This window comes from Gastrolobium bilobum, unplaced genomic scaffold (assembly GCF_033153095.1).
Source record: "Gastrolobium bilobum isolate Gb01-03AN ecotype WA unplaced genomic scaffold, APGP_CSIRO_Gbil_v1 utg12914, whole genome shotgun sequence".
Taxonomy (NCBI): domain Eukaryota; kingdom Viridiplantae; phylum Streptophyta; class Magnoliopsida; order Fabales; family Fabaceae; genus Gastrolobium; species Gastrolobium bilobum.
Genome location: NW_026897469.1, coordinates 20063 through 34778, shown reverse-complemented (window position 1 = coordinate 34778; position 14716 = coordinate 20063). Strand labels below are relative to the sequence as shown.

At 37.0% G+C, this 14716-nt stretch overlaps 1 protein-coding gene across 1 annotated transcript; it reads left to right on the top strand.

Moving 5' to 3' along the window:
- The first annotated feature begins 4982 nt into the window (after positions 1-4982).
- On the top strand, positions 4983-6991 carry LOC133307117 (uncharacterized). The gene is made up of 2 exons (XM_061507536.1): positions 4983-6120; positions 6165-6991. Exons 1-2 carry the CDS (start codon positions 4983-4985, stop codon positions 6989-6991), a joined length of 1965 nt encoding a protein of 654 aa, XP_061363520.1.
- The last annotated feature ends 7725 nt before the right edge of the window (positions 6992-14716 follow it).

Here is a 14716-nt window from a genome sequence, read left to right as displayed (position 1 = left end):
TATATAATAGACCGAGTCTGGCCTGATGTAGGCTGAGTTGTAGGCCTCTGTTAGGCCCGCTGACCTATTTACACCCCTAGTTTCAAATGAAGTCTAATTTAATTTATTTTTGAATTTAATTAAATTTAAAAAATCTCAACACATTTATTATATATTAAATAAATAAATAATTCTCAGAATATAATTTGTCCAATAATCATATGTAATGAAGGATTGAAAAAGGGATAACGAATTTTGCATCATGAGGGATAGCTGATGGAGTCAATCTTATAGGGTAGTTGGGTAGTTGGCTTGGTCTTTGTTCCAAAACCTCGTTTCGTCGAAGATTATCAACTTGATTGCTGGAATCGTTCACTCATCCCCTGACAATGGGAGGACTGAGTCATTTGGGACCTCACAAACGGTGAAGGTTTCTTAATGAATTCGGCCTATCGTCTTATAAACCAAGAAGCAATACAGCCTCAGCCTACTAACTCGTATTTGACATGAAATTGGAGGCGTCCTTAGAGGATTATAATGTTCCTATGATTTCTCTTTGAAAACAATCTAATGACAAATGCTGAATGTGTTGTTACATATCTGACATGTTATTTTGCCCTAGATGCTACTACCTAGTCAAAGATTGCATCCACACATTCAAAAATTGCTTTGTATAAAAGACATTTGGTGTATGGTAGGGGTGAAAATGAATCATAAGCCATACTTTAAGCCTATGTAAAAATTTTAGAGTTTACACTGGCCTAGTAGCCTATTAAAAACTTGGTTTATGGGTCTGACCTGACTTAGTGTAAAAAATTTAAAAAAAGCATAAAACGGCCTAACTTTTAGACCTGCGAAGTTTTAAACCAAACTGAAATAAAAAAGAAATCAAATTTCTCATTCATTAAATTGTGTTTCTAGCAAGAGTTCAAATAATAAAATTTCTCAAAAAGATTTTGAAAAAAATAAAAAATAATTCTTATATAATATTAAGAACAACACATGAAATAGTTATTTTTGGAAATTTTTCTTTGCACTTGGCATCCTTCACAATCTTTTGATGAGTCTTCTTTTCTTCCTCATCCTGGGTTGACATTCCAAATTGATCTACCTGGGTACATCCTACCCAGGTATATCGATTTAGTGTACCCAGGTAGATTAGCTTAGAATGCCAATCTAGCTTCTGTTCCACGAATTTTGGCATCCAGAACAGTGTGCACAAGCATGTACTCATATAACATGACTTAGGGAGGGGGTTAATTGAATGCATAGGGGATATGGAGAGCACGGAGTGCATAACGGTATGCAAGTAGTTGGTTTCAACATACCAAGTTTCATTTGGGTCAAACAATGACCTAAATTTGGGCCAATTGACATAATCTAACCCATTTGGACTTGGGTATGAGGTTTGCTCATTCTCAACTACACATCAGTCATTTGATTAACCTTAAGTGGCTAGATTGTCATTGATGCACAAATGTAAATGCTAAACATATGCCAAATCGTCATTTTATTAATAAGAAGGACTTGTGGAATACACTCCCAAGTACAAAATAAGCCATACATACAAGAAGATCCAAATAACTGTCCATCCAAAAAACCCTGAATACATCCAAAAAAGCCCTAAATACATACAAAAAAGGATAAATACATCCCTAATGGCTGGTATCTGACTGCGTCTCCTTCTCCTCCTCGTCCTAGTTGTCGTCTTCCTCCTCATCCTCTTCCTCCTCAACAGTAGATTCAACAGCAGCAACAGGCTTTTCCATAGTGCAGGCACCCTGTCTGTAGTGAGCCTCCAAGCTTGTCACCCTGTTGTCCATTTGAGTTTGTCACTTGCGTGTGCTTTATCTAAAGCCCCTAAACTGAATGGTCAAGGTGTCAAGGCCACATGTCAAGTTATACATGGATACCATGACATGATCAACTATCAGTCCACCCTTAGGAGTTGTCCATCCACCATTAAGATATGGAGGAGGTGGTGGTGGCCAGAGGCGGGCGGGACGTGCAGGTGCATCAGCAGTTGCACCAGTATCATCGTCATCATCATCATTATCAAGGCTTGCAACCACAACAAGAATATTAAGTATTAAACATCCCAAGCATCACTTGCAGCTGCATCCTCCACCTCATCATAGTGGTGAAGGGGGACTTTAGGTGGTTCAAGTGCTTTCTTCCAGTACCAAGCACTCGCGCGACTCTGCATAATCCCACACTGCTTAAGTAGATACTCACCAAATATGGCATTACATCCTGTGGTAATCTTCAGCGTCCCAGTTTGCATAGGCACACCAAACCTATGCAAAATCTTCTGCATAAGGAATGCAAAGGGCAGTTCAGCCTTCCTAGACTTCAAAGCCTTCCACATCATGATACATATGTAGTTCCTCCAGTTCACCATAATATGGTGAAGGATGGCCCACAAAACAACAAAGTCACCCTCCAGCACCTTCGAGTGGTTATGCCCGCGCTGAAAAATAATGTGTCACAACGTAGTGTGATATGTGGGCAGGCACTGAAAGATTGCTCATAGGATAATAAGCAAAATGACCAGCCTCTGCATCAGCCCTCCTCGTCTCTGCGACAATCGCCTCCGGATCATAACCACAAAAAATATGATGGGAATCTCCATCATACATGGCTGCATTTGGTATATGATCGAAGTCAAAGCCGAGGAGCTCCATCCAGATAGGGGTAATTAGGAAAATATCAATCTCACAGATGCGAGAAGTCAGCTCACCATGTAGGTAGTGGAGGTTCTGGTAGAAAGCCCTCACCATAACCTCCAAAGATGGGCACTTCATCTCTGCAAGCATCGGGAGATGTGTCGCATCAAGAAGTGGCACAATGTATGTTGAAGAACGCGAATCCAGTAATTTCGGCTCACATATTTTGCGAGTCATGAAGGACTTCACAAACCTATCGTGTGCTGCAATGTCATTCTCAAATAAATAGCCAAAAGGCATGTCAGAAGCCTCATGAACAGCAGCCTTTGGCTGAGAGGATGAGGACTGATAACTCTCCAAAAGAGAGTTGTTTTGGGATTAAATGTGATGTTTTGGTGCTATGATTACATATAATTATCTTGATTTTATATGATTAATGCATGAATTCTATGATTTCATGATTTAATTGATAATTATGTTAATTATGTGTATTTGGATATAAATGAGCATTGGAAACATTTAAATACACTTGTTATTTTACTGCAGGTCAATGTTGTAGCATCGGAAAGCAGTGCTGTAGCAGTGCAGATGAGGTCAACAATGCATCATCACCAACAAGCTATGGATCCAAGCCCAATTAGCTAGAAGAAGTTTCTGAACGTGTAATCAGAGTCCTGAGCTGGCTACGCGCTTTAAAACATTCAAAGGATCACCATTAAAGCTTCATTAAATCAGCGATTACATTTCCAAATTCAGACCTGAAACATGAAATGGAAAGAATCTGATGAGATATGCAGCAGCATTATGCGCTGTCCCTGATCAGTGCTGCAGCAAATAAGGAAAGAATCTCCAATCAGCGCTGCAGCAAAACACAGCTGTATCTTCAATCATAGTTGCAGCAAATAAGGAAAGAATCTTCAATCAAGCGCTGCACCAAAACACATCTGTATCTTCAATCATAGCTGCAGCAAATAAGGAAAGAATGCTCTATCAGCAATACAGCAAAACAGAGTGTCATCCTTATCAACTCACACGACAGATTTGAATGAAGATTTACATGGGCCTGAAGAGCTGTTTGAGGCCCAGAATATCAAGTATATAAAGGAACAAACCCTACACACAGAAAAGAAGGCTAGAAACGCTACACATGCTTTAGACATTCAATCAGATCCTAGAGAGAAAGCAGGGGAAACACATAGAGAGAATTTGAGGGTTCGTCGAGAGAAATCCAAGGAATCAAAGGGTGAGGCTAGGGTTTGGTAGAGAGATCATCTATTTCGGTGGATCCCTGCACTATTCCGGCGGCTGAAGCAAGGATGGTGGTGGTGGAGCCTACGACAGCTGCGAGAGCAGTGCTACAACAACGTCCTTATTTTCTTTACTTTAGTTTAATGGAATCTTATTCTTTCTTTGTTGTTTCTTCCCACCCAAGTATGAGCTAAATTGTTAAGATTGGGTGATAGAGCACCCTTATTGTAATGTAGTCAGTATTGCTTTAACTTTGTTACATGATTTTCATTTCAGCTGCTTAATAAAGTGCTTATTTTTATTCTTGTTGACTTATCGAGAGAAAGCTGCAAGATAATTAGGGTTTGGACTATAGAGATATAGGTGAACCCAGAAAGTTATTAAGCATTGTGGTTTAACTAATTTAATTAGTTAATTGTGGGTAGAGAGATCATTCACACCACAAAATCAAATGGAACTTACACTTAATGATTCATAACTATGTTGGCCATAGAGATGTGGGACTTAGTATACATGTAGAGTTGGTGAGAGCCCTTGCATGCATTAGTGTTCTGGTTACTGAATGGATAATTGTTGTAGCATGGTTACTGCATTCTGGTGAAGTTGCAATAATGGGGAAATTGATCCCAATCTATCTTTAATACTTGGAAAACCTATTTTATTACTGCATTCTTTTAGTTAATTATTAGTTTTATTGTTTAATTAGTCATTAACCTCTTCCAAATTATCTTTGTTACCTTGATTGCTTCACATTGTTCCTAACTTCATAGTTTTCTTCGTGGGAACGATATCTGGACTCACACATCCACTTTATTACTTGTTGACACGTGCACTTGCGTAATGTGTGATTGATAAAGGGGTACACAATTGCACAACAAGTTTTTGGCGCCGTTGCCGGGGAAAACTTATAAAGTTAGTTTCTTTGTGAAGTGATACTTGATCCTTTTTCTTTCTGTTTTCAGGTTTTGCAGGTAATACATGAACAATCTCCCTCTCTAAACAGAAGTATACTTTGATCCAACAATTAAAGGAACACTTCAAGTTAGGAAGAGGCAGCAGTGACAGAACATTGCTACAGCATTACCTGACATGTCAGAAAGAATAACAGGATTTGTTGTTGATGGACGAGGTCTAAACCAGGACGAAATCTCAATCAGGGCACATGGAATGCTAGCACTTAACCATCTTCATTCTTCCATTGTGCAACCTGATGTTGCAACAAACAATTTTGAGTTTAGACCAGTGATGTTTGACATGCTGCAAATTATTGACGAGTTCAATTGGTTTCCAAGTGAAGACCCACATCTACACTTGAAAAACTTCATGGACGTGGCAGACAGCTTTAAGATGCAAGGAGTTACATCTGATGCACTGAGACTGAACCTGTTTCCTTATTCTCTCTCCAATGGAGCTAAGACATGGCTTAACACTCTACCACCTAATTCAATCAGAAGATGGGAGGACCTTGCTGAAAAGTTTTTGATCAAATTCTTTCCTCCCACCAAGGCAGCTCAATTGAGGAATGATATAGCAATGTTCCAGCAATTTGATGGAGAATCACTATATGAAAGCTGGGACAGATTCAAGGAATTGCTATGGAGATGCCCCAATCATGGCATACCTGAATGGATCCAGATGGAAACTTTCTACTATGGGTTGAGTGGAAAAACTATAGATATAGTAGATGCATTATCTGGAGGAGCTCTCTTGGACAAGACTTACACTGGAGCATATGATATCCTAGAGAGGATGGCATACAACAATTACCACCGGCCAGCAGAGAGGTCAATTGTACTGAATGAAGCTGCAGGATTGCTGGAGCTCGATGCTATATCTTCATTAGCAACATATATATCCTATCTGAATAAGTCAATAGAGACTCTCAATCTTACTGCTGATGCTAGAGCACAACAATCACATTCAATTTATAATGTTGTAACATGTGTTTTCTGTAATGGCCCACATGTTTATGATGATTGTCCCCAAAATCCTCAATCTCTCTGTTTTGTAGGAAATTATAACATGAATGATTCATATTCAAACACCTACAACCCAAATTGGTGGAATCATCCAAATTTTTCCTATTTTGAAGGGCAACAGCAAGGGTCAGCGGATGCTACAGCACTGCAAGATCACAGACCACCTTTCCAGCAGCAACATCAGCAGCAACAGCAACAACATTACCAGCAGCCTGAACAGCAAGCTGAAACCTCTGATGCGCTGGAGAGTATGCTGAAAGACTTTATGGCAAGAAGTGATGCTCTTATCAAGACCAAACTGCATCAATCAAGAACTTGGAAAATCAAATGGATCAGTTAGTAGAAGCTGTGAGAGGTATATCATATGAAACACTGCCCAACAACATTGAAGATTCAAGAAGCATTGGATATGAGCAAATCAAAGTTGTAGCATTAAAGAATGAGAAGGGAGTAGATAGACCAGAGGCCATAGAGAACTACCACAAGCTGAAGGAGGAAGTTGAAATTCAGAAGGAAGGAGACAAGGTTGCTGTGGAAGATGAATTAAAAGAACAACCTGTTGCACCTGAAGTTGCTACCACAGAACAGAAAGCTACAGCAAAGCAACAACACTGTCAGCCAACCAACAACATAATTAGACCACCACCTCCCTTCCTTCAAAGACTTCAGAAACAACAAGATGATGTGCAAGAGAGTAGCATCTTATGTGATATTGAGGCTAATGCGAATTTGATGCCCATGAATCTACTAGAAAAGATGGGAATAAATAGCATAAGGTCTACAAAGATGACTTTGCAAGTGCATAGTCAAGTCATGAAAATATCTGTTGATGTTGTTGAAAATGTGATGATAGGAAACTTTGCACACCCAATAGATTTTGCGGTCCTTGACATGAAGAAGGACCCAATTATTTCTCAATATCTTGAAGAGTCATGCCTTGATACCCCAAAGGTTGTGGAAGATATGTGGAAGAGTGAGATGATTCTTGAAATAGATAGAGACCAAGCTAAGGACAATCCCAAAGTCAAGATGAAGGAGGAGACTACATGCGAGAAAAGTTTGACCAAGGATTCAAAGTTGTTCTTCTTCCTTTGTTTCAAGCCACCTTTTCAATCATAGTCAGGCTGAAGACTATAAAACAAGCGCTTTTGGGAGGCAGCCCAAATCAATTAGGATATTTCTATACTTTTCTTTAGCTTTATTGCATTTAATTTCTGAATTTCAATTTTTAGATTATGCAAATAGATTCTACACTAATTATTTTGATGCAGGTGAAATTTATGGGTAATTAAGGTTCCACTGCTGCAGCATTGCTACAACACTGCTACATCATAGCCGCGACAGAAGGAATAAGGTGCTAAGAGGAAGAAAATCAAGTTTAATTATTAAATGAAATCCTGAAAGAAGTCAGCAAAATGCTGAGTTTGGAGTCCCCCAAAGCATTTTAACAAGAACCTTGTTCAAGAAATTGAGTTTGGAGTCCCAAAAACAAAGGGACTCCACCATTCTGAAAATTCAATGATAACCCAGGTTGTCTCGTTTCTTTCTTGTCTATATCTTTTTGTACCTACTGGAAAATATTAGCAAGGAATCTGTATGATATGTAGGTTTAATTTTTTGTTTTATTTTAGTTTGTTTCTATTTCAAATAAAAGAAGTTAGGCAAACCATGAAAAGAAAATAAGGGACTCAAGAAACAAACTCAGTACTGATGCTGAGTTAAAAATGCTGAATGGTTTAGCATAAAATCAATAAGGAAATGTTGTATCTTTGCCTATTCTGTTATAATCTGCATCGCTGCAGGATTGCTACAGCACTGTGTAAGAATGAAAGTCAGTGGTTAAAGCCAAAGTCTAAATGAAAACCCAAGTAAGACTTGAAGAGCAGAACCAACACAGGGTAAAAGGCCAATGGATGAACCATTCAAGCACAAGGAGCAATTCAAGGCAAGGGAAATCGAGGAATGAATTGCGGAAGAGGGTTTAGGGTTCAACAATTTGTTGGGTTTGAATCCCATCTCATGAGACAGATTTGAAGGCTATAAGGGTGAAAGAAGCCAAGCAACAAAGTGCCAATGCACAAAGAATTCTTCCTCAAGAAAATAGAGTCAAAAGAAAAAGAAAAGAGGGGAAACCCCAAAAAAAAAATAGACTAAGTGCAAAAGCACTAGACAAAAGAGGAAGGCAAAGCTAAAAATGCAAGGTGGACACTCGTTCCTTCAAATCTTGTGCACACGGATGTGGATTCAATCCTGACAGAGCATGAATCAAGCAACTAGACCTGATGATTTTTAGTTTGAAGTTCCAAGATGGATCAACCTGAGAAGCAAGCTCCTAACACACACACACTGAATCATCCAAAAGCTATGAATCCCTGGGAAGATGAAGCCAACAAGGAATACTGAAGTTAAAGTAAGGATGATGGCTGAAGATCAACAATCAACTGCACAATGCTGTAGCAATGATGCTGCAATCTGGAGAATCTCAACAATTGTCTTTGATACAGAGGTTACTGAGTTGGCGAATGTTAAACCTGAGGAGTGTTTTTGTTGCTCGAGGACAAGCAACGTTTTGAGTTTGGAGTGTGATAACTCTCCAAAAAAGAGTTATTTTGGGCTTAAATGTGATGTTTTGGTGCTATGATTACATATAATTCTCTTGATTTTATATGATTAATGCATGAATTCTATGATTTCATGATTTAATTGAGAATTATGTTAATTATGTGTATTTGGATATAAATGAGCATTGGAAACATTTAAATACACTTGTTATTTTACTGCAGGTCAATGCTGTAGCATCGGAAAGCAGTAGCAGTGCAGATGAGGTCAACAATGTATCATCACCAGCAAGCTATGGATCCAAGCTCAATTATCTAGAAGAAGTTTCTGAACGTGTAATCAGAGTCCTGAGCTGGCTATGCACTTTAAAACATTCAAAGGATCACCATTAAAGCTTCATTAAATCAGCGATTACATTTCCAAATTCAGACCTGAAACACGAAATGGAAAGAATCTGATGAGATATGCAGCAGGATTATGCGCTGTCCCTGATCAGCGCTGCAGCAAATAAGGAGAGAATCTCCAATCAGCGCTGCAACAAAACATAGCTGTATCTTCAATCATAGCTGCAGAAAATAAGGAAAGAATCTTCAATCAAGCGCTGCAGCAAAACACAGCTGTATCTTCAATCATAGCTGCAGCAAATAAGGAAAGAATGCTCTGTCAGCATTACAGCAAAACAGAGTGTCATCCTTATCCACTCACACGACAGATTTGAATGAAGATTTGCATGGACCTGAAGAGCTGTTTGAGGCCCAGAATATCAAGTATATAAAGGAACGAACCCTACACACAGAAAAGAAGGCTAGAAACGCTACACATGCTTTAGACATTCAATCAGATCCTAGAGAGAAAGTGGGGGAAACACATAGAGAGAATTTGAGGGTTCGTTGAGAGAACTCCAAGGAATCAAAGGGTGAGGCTAGGGTTTGTTAGAGAGATCATCAATTCTGGTGGATCCCTGCACTATTCCAGCGGCTGAAGCAAGGATGGTGGTGGTGGAGCCTACGGCAGCTGCAAGAGCAGTGCTACAACAACGTCCCTATTTTCTTTACTTTAGTTTAATGGAATCTTATTCTTTCTTTGTTGTTTCTTCTCACCCAAGTATAAGCTAAATTGTTAAGATTGGGTGATAGAGCACCCTTATTGTAATGTAGTCAATATTGCTTTAACTTTGTTAAATGATTTTCCTTTCAGTTGCTTAATAAAGTGCTTATTTTTAATCTTGTTGACTTATCGAGAGAGAGCTGCAAGATAATTAGGGTTTGGACTATAGAGATATAGGTGAACTCAGAAAGTTATTAAGCATTGTGGTTTAACTAATTTAATTAGTTAATTGTGGGTAGAGAGATCATTCACACCACAAAATCAAATGGAACTTGCACTTATTGATTCATAACTATGTTGGCCATAGAGATGTGGGACTTAGTATACATGTAGAGTTGGTGAGAGCCCTTGCATGCATTAGTGTTCTGGTTACTGAATGGATAATTGCTGTAGCATGGTTACTGCATTCTGGTGAAGTTGCAATAATGGGGAAATTGATCCCAATCTATCTTTAATACTTGGAAAACCTATTTTATTACTGCATTCTTTTAGTTAATTATTAGTTTTATTGTTTAATTAGTCATTAACCTCTTCCAAATTATCTTTGTTATCTTGATTGCTTCACATTGATCCCAACTTTATAGTTTTCTTCGTGGGAACGATATCTGGACTCACACATCCACTTTATTACTTGTTGACATGTGCACTTGTGTAATGTGTGATTGATAAAGGGGTACACAATTGCACAACAAGGACCAATCATGTCGGCGCTTGGTCCTCTGCTTGGTAGCCACCCCTTTCTTCAAACCACATCTTCCAGCTATTTTTTTACAATGTCAAACTGAAAAAACAAAAAATGCACCTATATTAATACCAATCCAAATATAATTAACACTTAAAGATCAAATATCACTTCTTGGACACAAAAATCAAAGTAACTCTCAAGAATCATAAACTAAATTAGTAAACAGTCTGGGCATTAGCTACCGAGCGAAATATAATCAACGATTAAACGATATTTGGGCAGTTGAAAGATACCCACAAATGAAAATCAGAATTTAGGTTAGGGTTCATAAAAAATTAAAACCTAAAAAAAAATACCTTTTTTCGTTTTCAATCGGTTGAAGTCAAAAACGGTGGTGGACGAAGGATGATCATATAGGAAGAAACTTGTCGAACCAGTGTGGTGAAGGAATCAATGATTTTTCCCTTTTCGCAGCTCTACTCGGGTATTCTTTGATGTTTTGCAAATATGGAGGCTGGTGGGTTTTAAAAAAACCCTACTCGCGGAATATACCCGGGTATCCCCCTCCTTACCTGGGTATATAATTCAAATTTTTGCCCAGATTATGAACACTACCTGGGTAGCCCACTTCTATGCTCGGGTAGTTTTTTTTTTTTCGGAAGGATACTCGGGTATCCCCCTATGTACCCAGGTATTTTAAGGGTCAACGGTCAAGTAGGGATAGATAAATAATATGTTTTGATGGAAGGACGAAATGATAATATTTTATTAATTGAAGGATACAGTGGTCAAAAAGCCCTAGCATTTCAAAACATTTTAAAAAAAATTCCATTTGTAGATGCGGCAAAGTACCATGCGCGTTTCGAGCTTATGAGACACGCATACATATGGTGCACGTATTGACACGTCACCCACATTCGCGTTTAGGTTTTCTGCATTACTAGGTAAATAATTTGATCAAACATTTTGGGAAACACACTTCAAAGGTAAAAAAGCCTATATATAAAGAAGAGGCCTTAGTAGCAGAAGAAAGTACATTCAGGACCAGTCAAGCCTGGTCACATGGAGATCAACATAAAATGGCATTCCCTTGGGTGAAGCTCAATACTAAGTATTAACGTTGCAAATTCACTGGGAATAAAGGCTACAAAGTACAAACGAGTTATCATATACAAAAAGTTATTCATTGCCCAGCTATAATCACGATGCTTATTAGATAGGGTAGCATGGATGAAAAAGCAATAGGAGAGGACAGACTTGCGAATTATATACTTGACATAAAAGACAATAAGTGATATATAACGAATTCATAAACATGCCTGCTCCACTTTCTACGAAGATTTTTTTTTTATCTGAGAATCACAAAAGGAATATAGTGGGAAAATGACTTTTCCGGAAATGTTACAAAAAAGTTGTTTGGTAGGCCAAAATATTTCCAGAAATATTAGGTCAATTTTTCTGATGCTGTGTTTGGTTGAATGTAAAACATTACTGAAAATATGTGATGATTTCACAAAATTAACCTTCCCAATCTTTATGATTTTGTAATAATGCCTTTGTTGTTGAGAAGAAACAAGACGCCAAACGTAAAAGGGAAAGGCACCTTCTTCAAATACTTTTGCATCACTTCCTTTCAGAAACATTTCTACTGTGACCGTGATTCCTCTGTGGAGGAGGACGAGAGGTTGAGAACATCTTCCACGCGTTTGAGGAGCTCGCCCAGGGTGGAAGATAGATGAGTTTTGGTTATGGTTCTGGGTGGATAGAGGTGTTGGACCAGCTCCATGGATTGGTCGATGAAAGGGAGCCTGTCGTCGGCAACAAAGTTGGGTGGCAGGGGTGATAAAAATTGATTTAACAGAAAGCTTCTCTCAACCTCAACGAAGAGCTAAGGGTATTTTTGTCCCAAAATTTTTGATGCATTTTCCCACCGTGTGGGATTTCAAGAATACCATTATCTGGGTGGTATTTTTTGGTTGATTTTGCTTACAATTTTTACACATCAAATGGAATCCCGGACAAATAACTTTTTCGGAAAAATTTTCTCCAATGTGTCACCAAATATGGGATTCTAAGAAACTCACCTTCATTTTTTCAAGTATCTAAAAATAATCCTCTTACCAATCACCCCCATAGGACTTAGGAGATCTCTCATCGGTCAAGTAGACCCCGCGCGTAGTTTCGGTTTTCTAATTCCTCTTTAATTTTGTTTTCCTCGGCTTCAGCCCTTCCTTCCAAGAAAAAAAAACTTTTAACATTACCTAGAAAAAAAAATCTGAGTAGTTGTGAAAAAAAAATCATCAAATTGATGTAATTATTTACAACAAAAGAATAATATATAATTAAATTAGCAACATTTGCAGATAAATATGCAGTCTATATTTATAGGATTTTATTAATCTCATGTTAAAGAAGATAAGTTATCTCATATTATAGAGATAAACTTGTGGGCTCTACCACCTAAAAAATAAAAAATAAAAGAAAAGAAAAAAATGACACAGTTATCAAAGGATGTGTGGGAAGAATAATCTATCTCATGTAGGATTTGCACAACTTTGATTAGAAAGTTACAAGTTTTAGGTTAAGTGATACTATCATTTGTTACTTTTTGAAATTATTCCTTTGAGCATGTGAGTTTTTTGTTTTACGCTCTATTTTTAGTTTTTCCTCTAAAAAAAACCTCTTTAAAAGAAGAAGAGGAAGAAGCATGAGCTATGGTCGTGACAGTGGTTATTGGGATGAGATGATAATTGACATCTTGATATTAAATAATAGTAGCTCAGTTGACGTCAGAGAATTAAGCAGGTGGAAATAAAAGTATGTCTTCTATAGTATTATCTTTGGAAGAAATTTAAAGTCTTACTCAGGAAACCCGCTTCTTCGAATTAGACTAGTTACGAAATGATAAACTGATTGAAATATTTCAAAAAAAAATAAAAAATTGACATCTTGCCGAAGTACTTTGATCGTAGAACGGACACTCGATCATGTAAGTCCAAATTGCTAAACATTTCAAAGGTTGCATTGCAGATTGGTATCAGCAATTTGGAGATTAAATTTTCGTATCATCAGACCTGAAAATTGTTTGATGGCGATCTAAAGATGAGTGCGCTATGACGGTGGCACTTATATTATGACGTAGATCACCCACACATAAGTTATAATGGTACGTACACGACAAATAATATTCATAAGGATGCAATGATCCAACAGACAAAGTTGGACAAAATTATTAGAGAATAATATATAGAAAAAATATTTGTTATTTTAAATGATATAATTTTATATATTTTTAATAAAACTAAATATTAGCTTCTAAAACTCGTTTGTTTAAAAGAAAAAACTAACTGATCCGATAACTCTGTTCATGGTTTCACTGCCCTCAAATTGACAAAAATGAAGTACTACATTTTAATTTTGTTCTATTCTTATAGGGTTAAATGAATGTAATCTTACGTGAAAACAAAAAGTTGTCCCGCTGGTAAATCGATTTCCGTGCTTTTTACTTTATTTTTTATTTTTTATTACAAATATGTGGGTCCATGATTGTTTTGTGTCAATGGGAAAAAAATGTTTTTTTCCCTATTAGATGATGCTAGCTTAATCCATTCTTATACTAACAAAACTGCACCCTAAAAAATTCTTACTTTTAAGTCAAAATTCGAAATTAGTCATTCAACAAGTACGATAACATGATCTGGTCCATCTACTATTATCTTGCAAGACAAGACAAAGCACTGGTTTCTCTTAGAATTAGACAATCATAATGCCATAATATAACATTTTTTAAAACATGAATTCTATTGTAGCCCTAATGTTAGTCCTAGTTAGAAGCAGAAATATAACATATTAATATTTTTTTCTTTAAAAAAATCTTCCATAGATATACCTAATTATATAACTGCTACATTGAGTGAATTAAACTGAACTTAGCAACACAAAGTTTACGCGCGACTAATTGTATCTGATATATAAAACAAAAATACTCAAGATGCATGAATATCAGTATAATTTTCCGAATTAATATTTTCCCATCATGTTTAAAAAAAAAAATATTCCACCTTATGTGAAAGTTTTTTTATGGATCTAACAAAAAAAAAACGTGTTGATTCAGCACTTGCACTTGCAAGAATCTCTCTTGAATCCAGATCAAAAACCCAAGCTCAATACTATTGCCAACTAAGCAACATGACAAAGCGGGAGGTACCATAGAAACCTTCATAAAACAATATTAAAAGTTTATATATATCAAACATTCAAACTAATAACATCAAGTTAGTAAATAAATGGCTTCAAACTTTCACTAAATAAATACCCCTTATTTTAGTCAAGTGAGGACAACAAAAGCAATGTAGTTTCTAGAACTAGAAGTGAACGTATTTTAAATAAACCTCAAGGAAAAAAATAATATAATAAGCATTGTTAGGAAAATAGGCTTCCATTGGTTAATAACTTCTAACTTTAAAACAGCACATCAATAGAAAGATATTATG